The 21,613-nt window shown below is 36.1% G+C and overlaps 2 protein-coding genes across 5 annotated transcripts in view; one reads left to right on the forward strand and one right to left on the reverse strand.

The window, feature by feature from the left end:
- Positions 1–19,314, forward strand: part of mindy1 (MINDY lysine 48 deubiquitinase 1) — a 27,793-nt gene extending 8,479 nt beyond the window's left edge. For 3 of the 4 annotated variants that reach the window (XM_087294706.1, NM_001100011.1, XM_087294704.1), the window contains 8 exons: positions 1,894–1,951; positions 6,165–6,229; positions 9,226–9,384; positions 9,458–9,560; positions 12,232–12,374; positions 14,822–15,016; positions 17,474–17,623; positions 18,791–19,314. In XM_087294706.1, coding sequence (XP_087150832.1) covers positions 1,894–1,951; positions 6,165–6,229; positions 9,226–9,384; positions 9,458–9,560; positions 12,232–12,374; positions 14,822–15,016; positions 17,474–17,623; positions 18,791–18,871 — 954 coding nt within the window. In that variant the 3' untranslated portion in view covers positions 18,872–19,314. The remainder of the gene's footprint in view (positions 1–1,893; positions 1,952–6,164; positions 6,230–9,225; positions 9,385–9,457; positions 9,561–12,231; positions 12,375–14,821; positions 15,017–17,473; positions 17,624–18,790) is intronic. The other variant, XR_015516035.1, reaches the window with a different exon arrangement.
- mllt11 (MLLT11 transcription factor 7 cofactor) overlaps positions 1–21,613 on the reverse strand; it is a 369,526-nt gene that overhangs the window by 13,639 nt on the left and 334,274 nt on the right. The gene's annotated exons all lie outside the window — the stretch shown is intronic.

Below are 21,613 nucleotides of genomic sequence, written 5' to 3' on the forward strand. Positions count from 1 at the left end.
TATTTTAACGATTAAATTAAATGATTAGACTGTAGAAAATCTCACTTTTTTTGAAAGTACACTATATATTGTATAACTGCTGGTTAACTGTGAATACATTTGACAGCTGTACTCTCCACTGTATACTCAACCCCTTTACTTGCTGATTTTAACTGTAATATAATAATGGCTTTACTTTTGTAAAGCTGCATTTGAATGATGATTATTATTATCCTATACAAATTATTACTATACAAATAAAATTTAATTGAATAAAAAGTAAATAGTTACTTGATTAAAAAGTGTGTAAACCCATTGGCTTAAAAGTGGCTAGTTGACTTTTACTGCTAGTTGACTTTAAAAGTGAGAACACCCATTATAACATGTAACTATTAAGTTGACTTAATTTTCATAATTATGCACATTGTTAACTTAATCAATTTAAGCCAGTATGTTTACTCACTTTATGTAAGTGAAGTCAACTAATCACTTTAAAAATAATGGTTTCACTCATTTTTTTTAAGTAAGGTCAACTAATTGCTTTTACAGTGTATACGCTATTAAAATAATCCTGGGTTTCACACAATTCATTCATGTTGTCCCAACACGAATTGATTAAGTTTACCTTATTATCTTTACAAATTTAAGTGGATTAAACATAAAACAATTAAGTTGTCCCCAAAAAACTTAAGAATTGTGTTCAACTCATTTTAAATAAGTAGTTTGAACAAGCAGCAGAACAAATTTTTTGAGTACACTGTAAAAAAATGCTGGGTTCCACACAATCAATTTGAGTTAGGACAACATAAAGGAATTGAGTTAACTTATTTGTTTTTACAAACTTAAGTGGATCGAACATAAAACATGTAAACTACCTGACAAAAGTCTTGTCGTCCATCCTAGTTGTAAGAGCAACAAATAAAAACTTGACTTCTAGTTGATCATTTAGAAAAGTGGCAGAAGTTAGGTTTTTCTAATGTTGAACTGCATCCCAATCATCACAAATACTGTAGAAGACCTACTGGAACCTGCATGGACCCGAGATATTCACAGAAATCTGTCAAGTTCAGTGAAGGAAAAATCATGGTTTGGGCTTACATTCAGCATGCGAGAGATCTGCAGAGTGGATGGCAACATAAACAGCCTGAGATATCAAGACATTTGTGCTGCCCATTACATTACAAACCACAGAAGAGGGCAATTTCTTCAGCAATATAGCGCTCCTTCTACTTCAGCCTCCACTTCAAAGTTCCTGAAAGTAAAGAAAGTCAAGGTGCTCCAGGATTGGCCAGCCCAATCACCAGACATGAACATTATTGAGCATGTCTGCGGTAAGATGAAGAAGGAGGCATTGAAGATGAATCCAAAGAATCTTGATGAACTCTGGGAGTCCTGCAAGAACGCTTCCTTTGCCATTCCAGATGACTTTATTAATTCCGGTATTTGAGTCATTGCAGAGATGTATGGATGCAGTCCTCCAAGCTTATGGGAGTCATACACAATACTGCACTGCACCATTACTTTATATTCTATACTTTACACTATTTCTGTGTGACAAGATTTTTGTCTAAGCAAAGACCTTACTGTCTTAATTAAATAATTAAAAATCGAAGTATGATCATATTTTATTTTTGGTAAAAAAATAGCATAATCTAGAGGCATTTGCCTTTCAAATAAGACACTTCTGATACCAAATGATCAACTAGAAGTCAAACTATTATTTGTTTTTCCTAATACTTGGATAGGCAACAAGACTTTTGTAAGGTGATGTAAGTTGTCCTAACAAAATCTCATGAATTGTGTTGTTTCAGCTCATTGTATGTAAGTAGTTTGAACAGGCAACAAAAGGTGTGTGTATTAATGTACAAATGTATGTATTTGACAAATAATATGAAGTTTGTGTTTATTGTTCAGGTGAAGTTCCCGGCTCAGACAGAAGTGGTCACCACAGAAGAGCTGATGGCTCACCTCGGTAAGATGTTTTACAGCACTTAACATGCAGTATCCATTTCCCATTACAGTAAAGCATGAGATACGGCTCGACTCTCCTGCTAATGCACCAGAATGAGTTAAGGAGCTATACTGGTAACGGCTGGTCACTGTGTGAAAACATTTGTGTTTCAGTCCCAATAATGGCACCTCAATCACGGATTATACCATTAAGTCTCTGTCCTTTGTGTAAGTAGTCATTTAGCAGATGCTTTGTTCAAGGACGAAGCGGTAATACCTTTCGACCCTACGGTGGGTTGAATCTTTTACTCGTCCAGGGGCCAGATTTACTAACAGCTTGTGGCAGTGCAAACAATTAAACGGCACTTAAAAACGACTGTAAAGATATGCGGTAAAAAGGTTTGGAGAGTATTTTTTTGGGGCTGATTTCATCTCATTATTTACTCCCATTCTTATCTTTTATGAATTTCTTTCTTCTGTTGAACACAAAGCAAGAGAATGTTGGGAAAAAGCAGCCATTGATATCTGTAGTTGGAATAAAATATACTATGGAAAAGGGCTGAAAGATATATCGTTTGTGTGTATCTGCAGTAGTCACTTTGCATGATTAATATACTTATTAAAGATTAAAAAATAAAGATATTATTGAATATATTTATTTTTTAGTATTCATACAATAATGACCAAGCTATTTTTACATTTGATTGTTCAATTTCTGTACTTAACTACTGTTGCATTCCCCAGAAAACTTCAAAGCAATGTTTATTCAGGGCTCTATTTTAACAATCTAGGCGCAAAGTCTAAAGCACAAGGCATTAAGGGCATGTCTGAATCCACGTTTGCTATTTTTAAGGATGGAAAAATACGGTCTACCTCCTGGCGCATGGTCAAACAGGGTTTTGTTTATTCTTTTAATGAGTTATGGGTGTGTTTTGAGCTTAACGTCTCTTAAACCAGTCAGAGTCTCATCTCACATTCCCTTTAAGAGTCAGTTGCATCACACCATGGTGCATTTGCTATTTACATGGTGGACTTTGTAAGTGCAAAGCTGAACGGTTCACTAGCGAGAAAACAGTTAAACAGACCATCTGCAGCGTGATGATAAAGAATGAGACTCCTCTGTTTGGCTTCTTTACTTTCTTTTTACTTTTACTCCTTTACTTTTGTGTAGTAAGGAAACTGTGTTGTACTCACTCCACTGAAGACATCCATTACCCTACATATTTAATTTAGTTTGTTAAGTGCAAAGATTTGTTTCAAAACTATTTCTATATTCATCTCTAATTTCCAGCAAATGAATAAATGAACATTAATTGTGAAGTGTGGTCAAAAAACTGAGTTATTTCCAAACACACCTCCTGTTCTTTAGCCCCATGTGGTGATGCAGACGTCTCCAAAACCCAACAGGTGGACAAATCTAAATTTGTTTTTATTAAAACAAGTATAAACATGAATATAATAAACAATACCGCTAATAATAATAACATTATACAAATGCAAGCTGTCATGAATAAATAGAAAAAGCCTTCCGATATGAGGTGTGGAAGCAGTGGTTTTTATGTTTATGTAAGAAATAATAATTTTTGTAACGTTTTAATCTTTTTTTTCATATGTACAGATATTTGTGTGTTGCTGAACATCCTGTGTGTATTAAGTAATGTGTTTGGACCTGCATAGGTGCATAACTAACGCGCTCTGCACTGGATTTTAGACCAGTCTTTAGTTCGTCAATGGCGCTGTCTTTTTTTAGTTCCTCAAAATAGCAACACTCCTAACACACCTCCTTTATAGACCGACACACCCATAAGTGGCGCAAATGGATTTGCTATTTAAACAATGTGCTGCAAAACGTGAAAATTACAGTTGCGCTGGTCTAAAAATAGCAACAAATCACGCCATACACCATACGACGTATACGCCATACGACTAAATGCGCCGGGTGTATGATAGGGCCCTTACTGTTTATTTTGCTTATAATTTATTATGATTTATGCAGATAAATTATAGAATAAAGCTATTAAAGTCATCTAGTAAAATTATATTTATATCACAGTAAAAATAAATATCAGAATATCAGATTTTTCCAATATCTTGCAGTACTATTATGGAAGTCAATGGCTCATTCTTCAGAATATCTTCTTTTGTGTTCAACAGAAGAAACTCATCTTATCGTTTTTGGGTGAACTGTCGCTATAAATGGAGATTGTATGGGTGGAAAGTTTATAAAATTACTCATGCATATTGATCAACTTGCACAATAAGAGACTGTTGTACTTTTGGTATGAAAACATTAGCACACAATATAAAAATAGAAGTAAAAAATGCATGTATTAATATTGGGGCTTGTTTATTTGACACATTCAACTTACAAATTAGCTGTAAAAAAGGGGAAAATAAGTGAATGATGATAAACGATGAGGACATTTTAATTTTTGGGTGAACTATCTTTTAGATTAGGCTGCACATAATGTAATGTAATTAATTAATTAATTGGCCTTTTATTACATGCCAACCCTGATAGTCTTTTTTATATTTGTATAAAGTAAATCATTAAATCCTGTCCTCCAGCAAGAAAAATAGTTCAGCTTTTTAAAAAAATGAATGGAGGAAAAACACTTAAACTGCCATAATGCACTGCAATGGACGTCAATTTACAGGAATTTGTTCTATTATTTAGTGGGTCTTGCCCATTTGGTGCTTGACATGGCTGTGATAGTTGCTGGAGAAGCACAGAGAAATAATTTACACCGTCATAGGAAACACACACAGAACTCTACACTCCCACTTGCATTTTATGGATTGCTCTCTTATGCTAATTTGCCCAATTAGGGAATCTAGTGCTTGCTCTTTAACCACAACTCCTCGGTTCAGCTGTGGGTGCAGGGTTGCTTTTGCACAAGAGATACTAAAACAGTTTGAACATGTTTGCACTTTTAAGTCACATGTTAAGACTAAAAAGTTTTCCATTCCTGTTTTAAACATTTCTATTGACCCGATGTCAGTACAAAATGTAAAATATAATACTAATATTTATACACCTCTTAAACTCTCAAATATTTGGACAATTTAAAAGGACAGTTCACCTAAAAATTCAAAGTGTCATCATTTACCTGCCATTCAATTGACTCACTCTTGTTAAACACAAAAGAAGATATTTTGAAAAAGGTTGGAATCTAATAGCCATTAACTTCCATAGTATTTGTTTTTCCCACAACAGTAAAGAATAAAGGTTTGTGTCTACATGAGTAAATAGTAAGTGAAAACTGTCACCATTTACTCACCATTCAAATACACTCACTGGCCACTTTATTAGGTTCACCTGTCCAACTGCTTGTTAACGCCAGACTGATTCGAGCTGATAGAAAGGCAACAGTAACTCAAATAACCACTTGTTACAACCGAAGTATGCAGAAGAGCATCTCTGAACACACAACATGTCCAACCTTGAGGCAGATGGGCTACAGCAGCAGAAGACCACACCGGGTGTCAGTCCTTCTGACAGCTAAGAACAGGAAATGGAGGCTACAATTCACACAGGCTCACCAAAATTAGACAGTAGAAGATTGAAAAAATGTTACGTGGTCTGATGAGTCTGGATTTCTGCTGCAACATTTGGATGGTCTGGTCAGAATTTGGCGTCAACAACATGAAAGCATGGATACATCCAGCCTTGAATCAACGGTTCAGGCTGGTGGGGGTGGTATAATGAGTTCACTGAACTCAAATGGCCTCAAAATGGACCAAAAACCTTTGAGGAATATTTCCAGTATATTGTTAAATGTATGCCATGAAGAATTAAGGTAGTTCTGAAGGCAAAAGGTGCCCCAACCCGTTACTAGTAAGGTGTACCTAATAAAATGGCCGGCGAGTGTGTGGCATTCTTGAAAGATATTGTGGAAATTGTTGAAATCTGGTAGCCATTAACATTCATAGTATTTGTTTTTCCCTAGACAGTAAAAATAAAGGTTTGTAAGCACTTGAAGCTAAGTAAATAGTGAAAAGATCTTTATTTTCGGCTGAACTATCCCTTTAAGTGTGACTAAACGACATTTTTGGAGGTACTGTGTATCTTATTTTTATTAATTCATAGCTGGAAATATCAGTATCTGAGCATATTATTATGTAGTTGAGTGATTGAGACATAAAGCAGAAGTGCTTTGGCAAACTATACGAATATGCAGTCAGTTCACATAGCGATATCAATCTAAAAGCGCGATTGTGTTTTGTGGTTTCAGGTGAATGTGTGCTGTCCATCAAGCCCAGGGAGAAAGCAGAGGGCATGGAGCTCAATTTCCAGCAGGTAAAGAGCACTGTGGGAGAACAAGAGTAAGATCTATAGCACATATGTCTGATGGATTTGATTAGCATGTTAAGCTGGAAACCTACAAGCAGACGCTGTGAAAGAGGCCTTTAGTCTGTGAATGAACGCTTGTGATGCTTCATTAACAATTCCAATGATTACAGTGTGTGTTTGTGCTTAGCAAGATGCTCAAATTCAAAGCATCCTTTTGTTTGTTTGTTTGTTTGCTGGTGGCTCTTTTTGCTCATCATTGGAAAAATAGATTCGATAAAATAATTTGATCTCATCGTTTAAGCAGTTTCTGAAATGGCTGTAGTGTACACACTTCAGCGCATATTAATATGTTTTGGAATCTATAGTCTAGTTGGCTTGAAATAGAAACAATAGAAACAGTTTCTATGTTGTTGTTTTGGAAGGTTTTAGTGTATTTATTCAGCAGGCAAGTCTTTAATTCATTAAAACAAATTGACGGTAAGGCTTCTATAATGTTACAAAAAAATTCAGTTTTAATAAATGCTGTGCTTTTGGAGTTTCTGTTCATCAAATATTAATGAAATATTCATTAGTTTCCACACAAATATTAAGCAACTAAACTGTTTGAAAAAAAAGGCAAATATATGGTGAACATAAAAAGAATTATCGACTTAACACTTTTGAAATATTTGAAAATGTAACAAATGTAATTAATTATTTCTGAAAAATGTTTAATTGTTTCCACAAAATATTAAGTAAATAAATTGTTTAAAAATCAAATAAAAAATATTTCACAATTTTACTGTTTGATCAAATAAACACTATACTGATGAACATAAAAAATATTATTGACTCAAACGTTTGATATACTATTAAAAAAATAATAATAATAGACTTTAAAAATTAACAATTTTACAATATTTCTGTTTATATACTGTATAAACAATGTACTGTTTTACTGTATGTTTGATAAAATAAATGCCCTCCTGGTGGACATAAAGCGTATTATCGACTATGAAGAGTTTATTTTTTGGAAAATAAAACTAATATAATCAAATATTCCTGGGAAAAAGGTGTTTTATGTTTTCCAAAAAAATATTACGTACATAAAAAGTGTTATCGACTTAAGAAATAAGGTTGCAGTAGCAATATTTTACAATATTACTCTTTTAATGTTTGTTTGATAAAATAGATGCTGTTCTAGGGAACATAAAGGTCTTATCGACTCAAATCGTTGAATAACATATATTTTAAAATATATTACAATAGACAATATTTACTTTACATTCCAGCAATAATTCAACATATTACCGTTTAATGTATGTTTGAATAAATGAATTCCATCCTGATGCACATAAATAGTATTATCGACTCAAACATTTTTTTAATAGTTTAGTTTCTTTAAAAAAAATAATAAATACTATTAAACATTCCTGAAAACATATTTCATGGTTTACACAAAAATATTAAATACATAAATTATATTAAATGCATTAATTATTATTGACTCAAACTTTTGCATAGTTTATATTTTAAAATACATGAAAATAGATTTAAAAATTCAGTTGCAGTAGCAATATTTCACAATATTGTTCTTTTAATATGTTTGATAAAATAAATGCTGTCCTGGTGATAATTAAAAGATCTTATCGACCCAAACCTTGAAATAAATGATATCTTAAAATATATTACAATAGACAATAAGTATTTTACATTGCAGCAATATTTCTAAATATTACAATTTTCATGTATGTCTGACTAAATAAATCTCGTCCTGATAAAAATAAAAGATATTATTGACCCAAACAAAAATTTAAAACAAATTCTATTTTAAAATGTATTAAAATAGGCAATAATTAATTTAAATTACAGCAATATTTCACAATATTACTGTTTGTTTGAGTAAAATAAATATAACCCTGGTGAACATAATAAAACCTTATAGTAAAACTCCAAACTTTGTAATAATAATAATAATTAAAAAAATTATTAATATATAAAATAAAAGATATATGAATGAGCTTCGACTTAACAGGTTAGCTTAATGTTTAATGTAATTTGTATTTATATATAGCATATTTATTGTATATCGCCATATACCCAAAGCGCTTTAAAATCATGAGAGGGGGTCTCCCGACTCCACCACCAGTGTGTAGCATCCACTTGGATCAGGGGTGCTCAATCCTATTCCTGGAGATCTACCTTCCTGCAGATTTCAGTTGCTACCCATATCAAACACACCTGCCTGTAATTATCAAGTGGTGTTTAGGTCCTAATTAATTGGTTCAGGTGTGTTTGATATGGGTAGCAACTGAAATCTGCAGGAGGGTAGATCTCCAGGAACAGGATCGAGCACCCCTGACTTGGATGATGCGACGGCAGCCACAGGACAACAACTCCATTGCGTTCTCCACACACCAGCTATAGGCGGAGTGGAGCGACAGTGATAGAGCCAATTCGGTGGATGGGAATCATTGGGAGGCCATGATCGGTTAGGGCCGATGGAAGAAATTTGGCCAGGACATCGGGGGTTACACTCCTACACTTTACGAAAAGTGTGATGGGAATTTTAACGGCCACAGAGAGTCAAAGTTTAACGTCTAATCCAAAAGACGGCGCTCACCTACAGTATAGTGTTCTCATCACTTTACTGGGACATTAGGACTCACACAGACCACAGGTTGAGCGCCCCCTGCTGGCCTCGCTCATCACCACTTCTAACAGCAACCTAGTATTCCCATGTGGTCTCCCATTCAGGTACTGACCAGGCTCAGCCCTGCTTAGCTTCAGTGGGAAACCGGTCTTAAGAGGCAGTGTGATATGGCTTTAGCTTTGGCAAACTACACACAGAATTAACAATGTTATGTGATAAATACAAGTCTTTCTTCCACTTATACAACTTTTTTTCCATCTGACCCAAAAACCATTGACGTCAACAACACGACCGTGAAAATAACCCTGAAACCAGCACTCTGCATTTTTCAGACTTTTATCTTTTGACATATTTCTCATTCCTCTCGCAGAACATGAGCGACGCGATGGCTGTGCTGCCAAAGTTGTCGACGGGTCTGGATGTGAACGTGCGTTTCACTGGCGTGTCTGATTTCGAGTACACGCCTGAATGCATCGTCTTTGATTTGCTCGACATCCCGCTTTACCACGGCTGGCTCGTCGACCCGCAGGTACGTCAGCAAAACAGTGTGCGTTAATGGATGCATTCAGGACTAAACACTGAATCCCTTCATTGTTCTCTAGAGTCCTGAGGTAGTATCTGCAGTCGGCAAACTCAGCTACAACCAGCTGGTGGAGAAGATCATCGAGTTCAAGCACTCGACGGACAGCAGTCAAGTCAGCGAAGGTACATTATGTGCAGGTTCAACATATAAGAGGCCCATTATGCTTTTCCTCATTTCAGAGTGCATGAAGAAATTGTTTTGAATGTCCTGCAATGAGTCATTCAGTAATTCCAGTCTTTCTTCCAGCAAAAACCTGTGTAAGTTAGTAATAAATTAGTGTTGTGGCATCAACAGTTTTAACCCTAAAATGACCAGTCTGTCAGGTGAAGAAGAGTCTACTGAGTTTACTGAGGATAGTTTGAGATTTCATCAAGCAGAAGCCAGCTTCAACACTCTCATAGAGTTTGTAGGTTGCTCTGCTTACAATCTCAAAACAACACAATTATACTTTAATATAATGTCACTAACTGCTTGAACCTGATTGGTTAAAACACAGATAGACTTGGAAAATTTTCATTTTTTTATTAGAATATCAGTCTGTGATGGCCTTTATTGGCTGCTCATAAATAATGGCAACATTGCAGTTGCGCTGGAGGAGTTTGGTTTGTGTTGTTGATTCGATTGTTGAATATGTTTCCGAAGGCTTGTATGGTTTATTGTAAAACTGATGAGTCATTACTGTTTATATCACTTTATTTATGTGTGCTGAGTAAGCCCTGCAGAACTTAAATTAAGATAAGAAAATGGTTGTTTGGTTTTCTAAAATTTAATCACAACTGGGGTTGGATATGTTTTTGTTTTTTAAATAAATGTAAAAAATTGATACTTTCAAAAAGATCCACAAAATAATATTGGACAAATTTCAAGATTTAAAAAGAATATATATATATATACACACACACACACACACACACACACACACACACACACACACACACATAATTCTTTGTTGGGGCTTTTCACCTTTAATGGACCGGACAGTGGAGATTGCAAACAGGACAGTGAGGGGAAGGATCAGATTGAATTGAGCTGGGAATTGAACTCAGGTCTAGGCATGGGCTAGTTTCACGGTATCACGGCATTGTGAATACATCTCTAAAAAAAGTTCTTTTTAAATGTCTGGGTAAAAAAACAATTTAACAAAATATATATTTAATTTCAGGAAACATTTATAATATTTCGAAACAGTAAATCATTGACTTCTGCTATCTCCATTAGTTTCAACGCACAGAACATTTAGCAGTTTTAAGCCTTTTCCAAACTGTGGTAAACCTTGAAATCGGTTATCGTCCCATGCCTTCTCAGGTCATCGTAAACACCTCTGGCTCGACGCCCTTAACCACTAGGCAAATTTTTTTAATTGAAAAGATTCTTTAAATTGAAAAACATTTTTAAAAATGTAATGTACACTTTAATATAAAAATATATGTAAATAAATCACTATACATTTTCACAACAAATTCACGATAAAGCAAAAGCCACCTAACCCAGCTACCATTTAACAATAAATAACAGTAACCGTACTAAGTGAAAAAAACTGTAGTCTGTATGCTACAAAGAAGCTTCATTAAGCAAAGCAGTGATTACAAATGACAGTTACTATGTTACTACAAATGACATATTACTGATTTAAAATTTAGCCTATTGATTTCTTCATATTATGAAGCATTTTCCCAATTCTAGACTCTCTGCATCTCAACTCAGGCATTTAAATGGCATCTAGGCATCCTTATGAGGGTTAAAATAAAGTGGTATGGTATATGTAGTGAGGGATGGTTCCCTGGCCATATATAATATTTAAAAAAAAAAAAAAAGAATTTTGATAATGAAAATAAACGTAAAACTAACAGGCGATGGAAGTAAAAAATAAATCTGTGATCAACATGTTCATAGATAGCCACAGATTGACCATTTCAATCAGATTTTTTTCAGCTGCAACAAGCGTCAAACCAAGAACCAATAATAGCTCTGAATCTGATGACGCAATCTGCTCGACAGCTTCAAGCCACCGCAGGGAAATGTCAGAATATTTTTTTCCCTGTTTTTTTTATTGAGCAAAATTGCCGCTACAGATTGTTTATGTTTGCTGTGAGAAATAATTTCAGAATACGGATAGTAAAAGTGTCACAAATAGATGACGTCAAACTCCAGGTGACTTTTCTTTTGTGTTTGGGGCGTTTTCGTTGTTGTTCAGTCTGACATTATGACAGCTGAGATCTTACACTGTGAAATTGGAGCCATCTTTGTGCAGTCTGAAATAACACAATCGTTTAGGATTATTTAAAATCGCATAGTGTGAGCCAGGTTTTAGATCCAGAACTCCTCTGTGAGACTCGAGGCAGGGGGCTTACAGTTGACACTTATGCCACCAGCCTCGTTCAGGTCTCATGGCTCTCGACCCCGTCCCAGTATGGTTCATTATTTTGGTACTTCTGCTAGTGGAAATGGAAATAAATATGTACTACTGTTTGGAAGCGTGTACTGCTTCGGAAATGAGCCATAAATACCACCAAAATGAGGCACTGAGTTTTGATTAATTCCAAGTGCTGGTTTTATAGGTGGATTTAGTATCCAACCCTGAGGGTAAATGAAGCCCTGCAGAGAAGGCTCTAAGAAAGGCTAGCTAAAATTAGTATTTTGATTGTAAATGGATGTAAACCTAGTGTTGGACACTTCCAAAACATTATGAATCTCAGAATAAGCATAATGGAGCACTTGGAAATAAGCTATTGTAAATGGAGATCCTTCATATGTGTATTTCTCAGCACTCTGTTAATGTCTGTTTGTTGACAGGTTTGATAGCGGAGCAGTTTTTGGAGTCCACAGCAACGCAGCTGTCCTATCATGGCCTGTGTGAGCTCAACACCACAGCCAAGGAGGGAGAGCTGTCTGTGTTTTTCAGGAACAACCACTTTAGCACAATGATAAAGCACAAGGTGTTTACCAGCCACACCAACACTTTCCACAGCCGCTAAGCTGATTATATCAACCCCAGTGTCGGCAAGTCACTTTAAAACCCACCACCAAATAAAAGAGAGAAAATAGGGCGGATTTTGTAAAAGCAAAACAACGGCACAGATGAAGTTGTTTTTTTTTTGTGTTTAATCCCAAGTTATATAGTCAAAAGATGCACTATAGACCGTTTTAATGTGGTGATGTTATTGGCCCAAACTTGTTATCAAATTATTTCATAACTATTACAAGAGGCAATTCAATCATGACTTAATATTAAACAGCCTTCATAACATTATTTAGCTATATGTGTCTCTTTTTGGATTGTCAGAAGCTATAGAAATTTAAAATGTAAAGCAGGAAATGTGTTGTGACCATTGGTTTTGTTTACATCCCTCAAACTGGTTTTAATGCAACGATTTAGATTTAATGAACTTTTATAACTGACATAGCAACTTTAAATCGATAGTTAAATCAATTGACAAGTTATTGTAGTTAAAATAAAAATTAATAAGTAATTTCTCTGTCATCATTTGCTCTAATAGTAGAAGAAATTACGGTGGTCAGAAGAGAAAAAGACGTCAAATTGGTGACAAGCCAATTTCCATCACACTGTTTTAATGGGCATTTTGAAGTATCGCATGATATCTGATGGAAATGGCAAATTTCAAATAAAAATCCCCTAATTAGCTAATTCTTTTTTTTTAAAGTACAAATGAAATCAAAACTAATCGTCTGATTTTGTTAGCTCACATTGCTAGTTTTGTGGCGAAAAATTCATCTGTCCATGTCATTAAGAAAAAACAATAGTTTGCCCTTATAATCTAAAATTAAAATCTGAAAGTGCACTTCCTGTTTGTTATTAGTTAAGTTCCCTGATTACGTGATTTTGAGGTATTGGGCGTGGCTAACAAACTTAACCACGCCCCTCTAGCTGTCAGTATTGACTACAAACAAAAAATGGGGAGCAGGAGGAGTCTGTTAGTTCTTTTTGAACTGCATCACAATACGTAAAAAAAAACGGTCACAGCTTCTGGTTCATGTGGACTGAAAGCTCTTTGCAAAAAGGGTTAATGCGAATAACAGGAGATGTAAATAATTCTGAGAAATAAGAAATAAAGAAGAAATAAACCTGAAATAATCCTGACCTAGCGAACATGACACCTATGTGACTCCATTATGCTTACCTTGTTTACTGTTGGTTGCTTGGTTACCAATACTACAGTCAGCTCCTCTAATATGATGAAACTCACCTAATTTGCAATTGGGATATTTTTAGCGAACTCTAAAAAGAGTTGCTTCACGTTAGGATGGAAAGCCTACTATTCCCTGCTGAACAAAACAACTTAAAATTCCCAAGAAATCAAAACTAACCACATGATTTTGTTAGCTCATATTGCTAGTTTAGTGGTGAACAATTCATCTGTGCATGTCATTAAGAAAACAAAAGTCTTTTCCCTTGTAATTTTTAATTGAAATCTAAAAATGCACTTAATTTATTAGATTGCTTGATTTTGAGGTAATGGGCGTGGCTAACGCTGCTCCAACTATCAAGTTTGACAACAAACTGGAATGGTGAGCAGGAGAAGTGTGTTAGGTTTTAATAACTCTTATAAAACCCCGTTCCCCATCTTTCTGAATGAAATGCTTACTTTATTACATCCAATCAGTTTGCGGTAGAAAAACAAGCCACGCCCACCGTTTGCTCATTTAATATTCTGTTTCCCTAGAAACTGCACAAATTATGAAAAGAATAACGATCACAGCTTTCGGTTCACTGGGATTTTAAACAAGCCTAGTATGGTTGGCTGGTTTTAGCTGGTTGACCAGCCTGGTTTTAGAGTGGTTTTGTCCATTTCCAGGCTGGTTTTAGCTGGTCAGGCTAATGGAAGGCGATGAAATGGAAAGGAAATAGCCAAAACCTTTCTAAAATTGAGCTAGTTTACCAGCTAAATTCAGCTTGGGCCAATTTAAGCTGTTTTTTCAGCAGGGTTGTTGTGTTATCAGAGTATAATGTTATAAAATATCATCCAAAAAAAAAGAAAGAAGGTAAAACGTGACTAGGAAATGCGTTATCGCATTCTGTAAAAATGGTCCTTGGTCATTTTTTAGTAGTGACTGGCTAAAATCTGAAATACCGACTTTAAAATGCAACACATTTCCAGAAGGAAGTTGATAATAACAACAGGGATATTACAGCTAACGAAAACTATTTTAAAATACTAAAACATATTTCAATAAAGCCCTTTTCGTATTCCTTTCATGTCATTTGATTTGTTCAAGTAACCAAATGAATAACTATATGGACAAACACTGATGATATTCAGTCTTGCCCTTAAAAGCAATTGAAATGTGTCTGGCTTTGTTCCGGCTCTAATCGACATCATATCTGCTGAGCAGTCATGGGTATGTTCATGTTGTGGAATTGCAGGGTCATCTTTACCTGCTGGTCACAGATCAGGGCTTCCTGCAGGAGGAGAGTGTGGTGTGGGAGAGTCTCCATAATGTGGAGGGAGACGGAAACTTCTGCGACTCAGACTTCAGATTGTGTCACCCTTCCCAGAAGCCTTCTGCAGCAGCCGCTCAGCCCTCCACACAGCAGCAGCAGCAGATGCAGATCGACCAGGTCAGTGCCCTTATCTCTCTTTCTGCTGCCATGTGGGTGGAAGAGTACCTAAACTATCAGCTTATCCTTTTTTTTTAAACTTCTTCAGGATCCAAATAAATCTCAATACCAAAAAATAAATAAATACATAATAGAGTTCAGCCCTTTGTTATTTTCTAGCGTTGCTAATGAACCGCTTGTTTTAAAAAGGTGGTCAGTCAGTGTTTTGAAGGCTTTATTGTGTTTATCTGGTGCAAAATTGTGAATTAATGCTCCATATTTTTTGCATATTTTGATATCAACTATTCCATTCCCTCATTGACTCATCGTGTCTGTGGTTATCAACATTTTTAGTAATGCTGTTGTCGTTTTATCGGACTGGAAACATCGTCCTCAAATCAAGGAAGCTTCAAATCAAGCTGCGCACATGAAATAAAAAGTAAAACATAATGGTCAATTTAAATGTTAAAATACGTTTATAACTGATTTAAAATGTAGAATGTATTTGTTTCTTCGCATTGTATTGTGTTCAAGCATCGTTTAAAAAAATAATAATTTTTTAAACATCTTTTACCTTTGAAATGTGCATTTTAATTCGATGTTTGACGTAATCTCAAATGGAAACATGTTGAGAGGGTGGGTCATAGTGTAGCTCCTCCCTTGTTTGAAAGACAGCCAATAGGGTTTTGTTTTATCACTGCTCTGCCAGTGAGAGTGGTTGAGCTCAAGCGCATCAAATGTGAAGCGTCTCAAAGTGGGCGGAGCATGTCATATACTAGAGAGCATTTGATTGGTCAGAAGATTTGATGAGAAACTGAAGTATGCGGTGACGTGAATAAAACTGTTCATCTATTTCGAGGGAAGTGACGAGCTTTACATGTTTATATCAGTTTTATTTCTTCTAAATGAAAATTTTGTCACTGTTTTGGAGCTCACAAGCTAACAGATATACTGAAAACTAACAATACTCTTACTAACATGTAAAAAACAACATGTCATTTAATTTCATGGGACCTTTAAAATAAGCAAATAATGTAAAGACATTTTATGTTGAAACATCACACAGTAACTTAATAAAAGTGAAATCACTCTCAAGAACTGTGATTAGAGCTGCACGATTCTGGCTAAAATGAGAATCGCTATTTTTTTTTGTTTAAAATAAAGATCACGATTTTCTCACGATTCTGTAGATGTAAAATAAAGGTATGGTAAAAACAAACATATGGCACAACATCCATAATAATATTATGTGTAGGTCTACTGGTTTCTATAAATAATTCTATTCTACTTATAATAATTCTGATGTTGAATTATTAGGTTTGAGATATATGCTTGCAATCTGTCATATTGGACAATTTTATTCACTGGTAAAAGCAGACATTTGCCATTATCAGATTATATTCAACAATACATAGGCTAGAGTAGTTATACTGACACTGTAAACATTTATTTTTTATGCACAACTGTGGGTTCGCTATAAAAGAAAAAAAAACATCAAATGCTTGTCGTGAAGTGCACACTTTCGGTTTCATTTTGACTTCTAAGTGCTTGTTCATACTTCGTGCGCGGCTCCCAAACGATCACTCTGTGCCACAAACTGAATATTATTTACAACTGTATTACCCGTTTCTGCAACATATGCAGGTTCTGTTCACTAAAGTAGACGTGCGCGCGCGCCGCGCCCTCTCTGTGATAACAGCTCGCGGTCAGCAGCTCACGTCACGTGTGATTTCCCGGCCGCGAAAACATCATTATATGAAGACAAAAATGACATTTTTAGGTGAATTATACCTTATAGGTACAGTGTGTGACTCATTCAACATCATTTGGAGGTGTCAATGTCACTGAGCAACGTGTGTGAAACGATGAAAAGACTCGTGCAGCCGCCTTTTCTTCTCTCCTGAACTTGAAAAAATGATTGACAGAATCATAGAAATGCTGGATTAAGATCGTCTAGGGCAAGGGTGTCAAACTCAATTCCTAGAGGCCCGAAGCCCTGCACAGTTTAGTTCCAACCCTGCTCCAACACACTTACTTGTAGGTTTCAAACAAGCCTGAAGGACTCAATTAGTTTGATTAGGTGTGTTTAATTCAACACAATCTCACGGCAATTCGTAACTTTTCCATTTAGTGGCTAATTCAGTACAAATTCGTACAATCTAATTTGTACATTTTAGTACGATTTGCGTATCCCCCAATGACGGTTGGGTTTAGGGGTGGATTAGGTGCCACGCCTCCTTTTTAAAATCGTACGTTTTCTTACAACTGAACTCGTACGAATTCGTACGAATTAGCCACTAAACTAATACTTACGTTTTCTCGTGAGATCAGGCTGGTTTAATTAGGGTTGGAACTAAACTGTGCAGAGCTGCGGCACTTTTGGAACTGAGTTTGACACCTGTGGTCTAGGGGGTCGAATAGAGATCGCAATCTTTTAACGATTAATTGTGCAGCTCTAACTGTGATGGTGTTTTTCAGGACTATCTGGTGGCCATGTCCCTGCAGCAGGAGCAGGGTGAAGCTCCTGGACCTCTGAGTGATCTGGAGCTGGCCAGACAACTGCAGCAGGAGGAGTATCAGCAGCCACAAACACAACAGCAGCAGCAGCAGCAACCTTCAGCAGGACAGGTACATACTCACGCTAGCTTCTGCATCGAACCTAAAGGCACCCAATTTATTCACCCAATATCGAAAATTCTGTCATTATTTACTCCTTTCTTAACTATTTGATCTTCTTATCTGTTTAACACAATTAAGATATGTTGGAAACTGGAAGCCTTTGACTTCCATAGTGCACTAAATAGGGCACTACTCTAGTAGCAATTGGCTCTCCATTGTACCGAAGTGGAGCACAGGTGCGCGCTCGGTTCAAAACTTCAACACAGTCTTGGTAGTAGTGAAGTTTGGCTTCTATCGCTCTTGGTTTCCCGCCGGGTTTTCTTGAAGCCAGACTTCTGTGTGAGCGATCAATGAGCACATCTTTGTCCAGCTGCAGCACCTCTCGCAACAGTTTTGAGACCGAAGTCGTAGAATTTGATCCAGGCGCCTCATGCACCCCCAGTATTCTGATATTACACCGCCGCGCTCTTCCTTCTAAGTCCTCGCATTTGTCCCGCAGCTCCGCCACCTCAGTCTTCAGGGAGTTCACCGTGGTTTGCAAGGTTACCACCTCGTTGGACCATGTCGACAATCCGGTCTCCATGTCTCGGATTGTGGTTTTTATTTGGTCAATCTCAGATTGAATCGCCGCCGTGTTATTTTTAACTTCTGCTTTTAATGCCTGTAGCTCATTTTTAAGGAAGTCGAAGTCGTCGGCATGTGCGTGTTTCATTTCTGATTTTATCCGATTTCAGGGACTTGGCGTCTATCTCTGGTTTAGCGTTAGCTGACCGTAGCTGTGGTGGAGAGGCTCTTGCCGCGTTGTTAGTAGCAGAATGGCTCCCGGTGGTGTTAGGTCTCGTGTTCGCTGCTCCAGTATATTGAAATTTACGCAGATTCGTCGCCATTCACTCAAATGTAGACTTTCTCTCAGCTTTGGAAGTGTTTTCACAGCAGATTAGTCGATATTTTAATATACTGTGCGCTTACTTATTTAAAATTAAAAAAATTTCAACGGGAGCTCAAACAAACACATCTCACTCCATCGACAGCTCAACAGCGCCCCGGCCACTACTCTAGTAGGTGCTACATTTAAATGTAAATCTACTTCACAACCATTTGAACGACTCATTTTTATGATGTGAAATTTTCGATTTTAGACAATTTGAATGTGTATTTCTTCTCATATCTCCACAGATGAGAGGTCAAGCCACGTCTCCGCAAGGAGGACAGAGGCGTCGCGAGAAGAAAGAAGAAACGGATTGTTGTATTCTATAAATCAAAGTAAGTCGCCATCATAACCAGACTCTCCAAAGCCAGCTTGAGTTAACCTGTCTCTTCTGTACCACTACTGAAACAAAGCTGGCGTCCCGATGCCAAGCCTGCCTTTACAATACAGTCGTCCCCCGTGTTTTATGCCTTCCCTCAACCCTGAACTGTTGCTCATCATCCGTCTACTGGACCAAATAAAGGTAGCAAGTGTTTCCAAGCACTAATGAGCATTTGTTTTGAATGCTAGCGTTTGGAGCTCCTAACTATGCCATCGAAGACTGTAATGGTAAACGATCAGGTATTGTAATACGATTTTAATATTACGCGGAAATGTGACCGTCTCTGGCTTTTCTTGCAAAGTGATGTACAGTACACTACAGTACCGCTTCGATTCGCTCAGGATCCTCAACGCTGAGCTAATAAAAGCCACTTCTGTGTTAAAGAGCAAACGCGTGGCTGTTGATTGACCAAGGGTTTCTTGTTATTGCTGGTATACACAAAGAACAGGCAGGGGTTCTGGTGGAGATATCGGCGTCATCAAGACTGTTTTGTATTGTACACATAGTTTAGTATTGGCAGACGCAATGGAAGTCTATTTTTATTTCAACAGGAAAAAAATGTGTGTGTGTATGTATATATGTATATATGTATATATATATATATATATATATATATATATATATATATATATATATATATACACATTGCTCACCATATTCGCGTACACCCCTCACAAATCTCTCATTTAAATAATATTTTCAATAGGAAGCTTTACAATATTTTATTTGTGCATGTACACTACCTAACAGAAGTCTTGTCGTCGATCCCAGTTGTAAGTGCAATAATAACTTGACTTCTAGTTAATAATTTGGAAAAAGGGCAGAAGGTCGATTTTTCTGATGAATCATCTGTTAAACTGCAGAAGACCTGTTGAAACCCACATGGACCCAATATTCTCACACAAATCAGTCAAGTTTGGTAAAAGAAAAATCATGGTTTGGGGTTACATTTAGTATGGGGTGACAAGAGATCTGCAGAGTGGATGGCAGCATCAACAGCCTGAGGTATCAAGACATTTGTGCTGCCCATTACATTACAAACCACAGAAGAGGGCAAATTTTTCAGCAATATAGCGCTCCTCATACTTCAGCCTCCACTTCAAAGTTCCTGAAAGCAAAGAAGGTGCTCCAGGATTGGCCAGCCCAGTCACCAGACTTAACCATTATTGAGCATGTCTGGGATAAGATGAAGGAGGCGGCATTGAAGATGATTGAAGCCACTTCTAAAAGCAAATGATCAACTAGAAGTCAAGTTATTATTTGTTTGTCCTAAAACTTGAATAGGCGACAAGACTTTTGTCAAGTAGTGTACATTAGATTAGTCAGTACTGAAGACAAATCTGGAGCTAATCTAACAAAATAACTTATAATAACGGGCCAAAAATTATTACACCCCAATTTATACGTTAAGGAAAAATATTAAATAAGAAATGTAAAATGATCAAAATTCATTAAAATATTTTGCATAATTTAAAAATCATTTTGAATTATCTTTCTAAAGATGTTTGATGACTAAAATATTATTTTAATAAATATATTTGTTTAAGAATTAGGTAAGAATTTAAAAATAATTCTGCAGTTTGCAGTTGTGGCCTTTTCCCCCTAAATTGTGACTTTTTTTATTCTTTACAATGGAGAATTTGAGGGTTTCTAGTAAATCTTGTATTGTACTGCAAGATATAAACTCTGAACTGTTAAAAATACAAGATGCAATAACAATTCAAAGAAAGAACACAATTGCAGGAACAAACATCTCATTTCTATCATTTTTTTTCTCTCAAATCTAACAATGTTTAGTCAGAACTGTTTAATGTCAGGATTTAAAGGAAACAAGGCAGAAATGGTAGCTATAATCTTAAAAAAGAATTTATATCTCACACAATTCTGACTGTTTTTGTTTCAAAATGAAACTTCATATCATGCTGTACTTTTCTTTTTCTCAGAATTGGGAGAACCTATTTATTTCTGAGGAAACAATAATGATTTACTTTAATATCTTGTATAAAATATATAATATTGGTCATGCTTTACAGTATGATTCCATTTGGTAATGTTACTTAATGTCTTTAATAACATGAACTAAAAATAAATACTTGTAAAGTATTAACTATAGTTCATTAATTATAGTTTATTGTGTTAAAGTCTAACTGAAACAGAATATTGATTAAGGGTCATGGTTTTATTTTTGAGCTCCTTTCGTCTTTCACTCACAGCAAACTAATGGTTGGGAGGCATGGCTTAGCACACTTCACACAATCCGTCGATTTCACCCATGCAGTGATGTCATCTGAGAATGGCTATAATAATAATAATCAGATTTGGCTTAGGATTACCAAAATAAACTGATTTTGTCTTCAGTGGACTAACTTGCATAGATTAATTGGTCACCTTAAAGCTGCCTTTCCACGGCACATGACAAGCAACAAACCGTGAGTCATTCATTTCTAATGGAGAGTGGTCCGGAAGTTGCGTGGAGTTCCGATAATTTCCGTATGTGGAAAATTTGCATCCGATTTAAGCTTCGGATCCAACGCTATTTCACGGCAATTCGTAACTTTTTGATTTAGTGGCTAATTTGTACAATCTCATTTGTACAATTTAGTATGATTTGCCTATCCTCTAAAGATGGCTGGGTTTAGGGGTGGTGTTGGGTGGCATGCCTCCTTTTTAGAATCATACATTTTTGTAT

The sequence above is a fragment of the Danio rerio genome, chromosome 19 (assembly GCF_052040795.2).
Source record: "Danio rerio strain M-AB ecotype USA chromosome 19, GRCz13ab, whole genome shotgun sequence".
Classification (NCBI taxonomy): domain Eukaryota; kingdom Metazoa; phylum Chordata; class Actinopteri; order Cypriniformes; family Danionidae; genus Danio; species Danio rerio.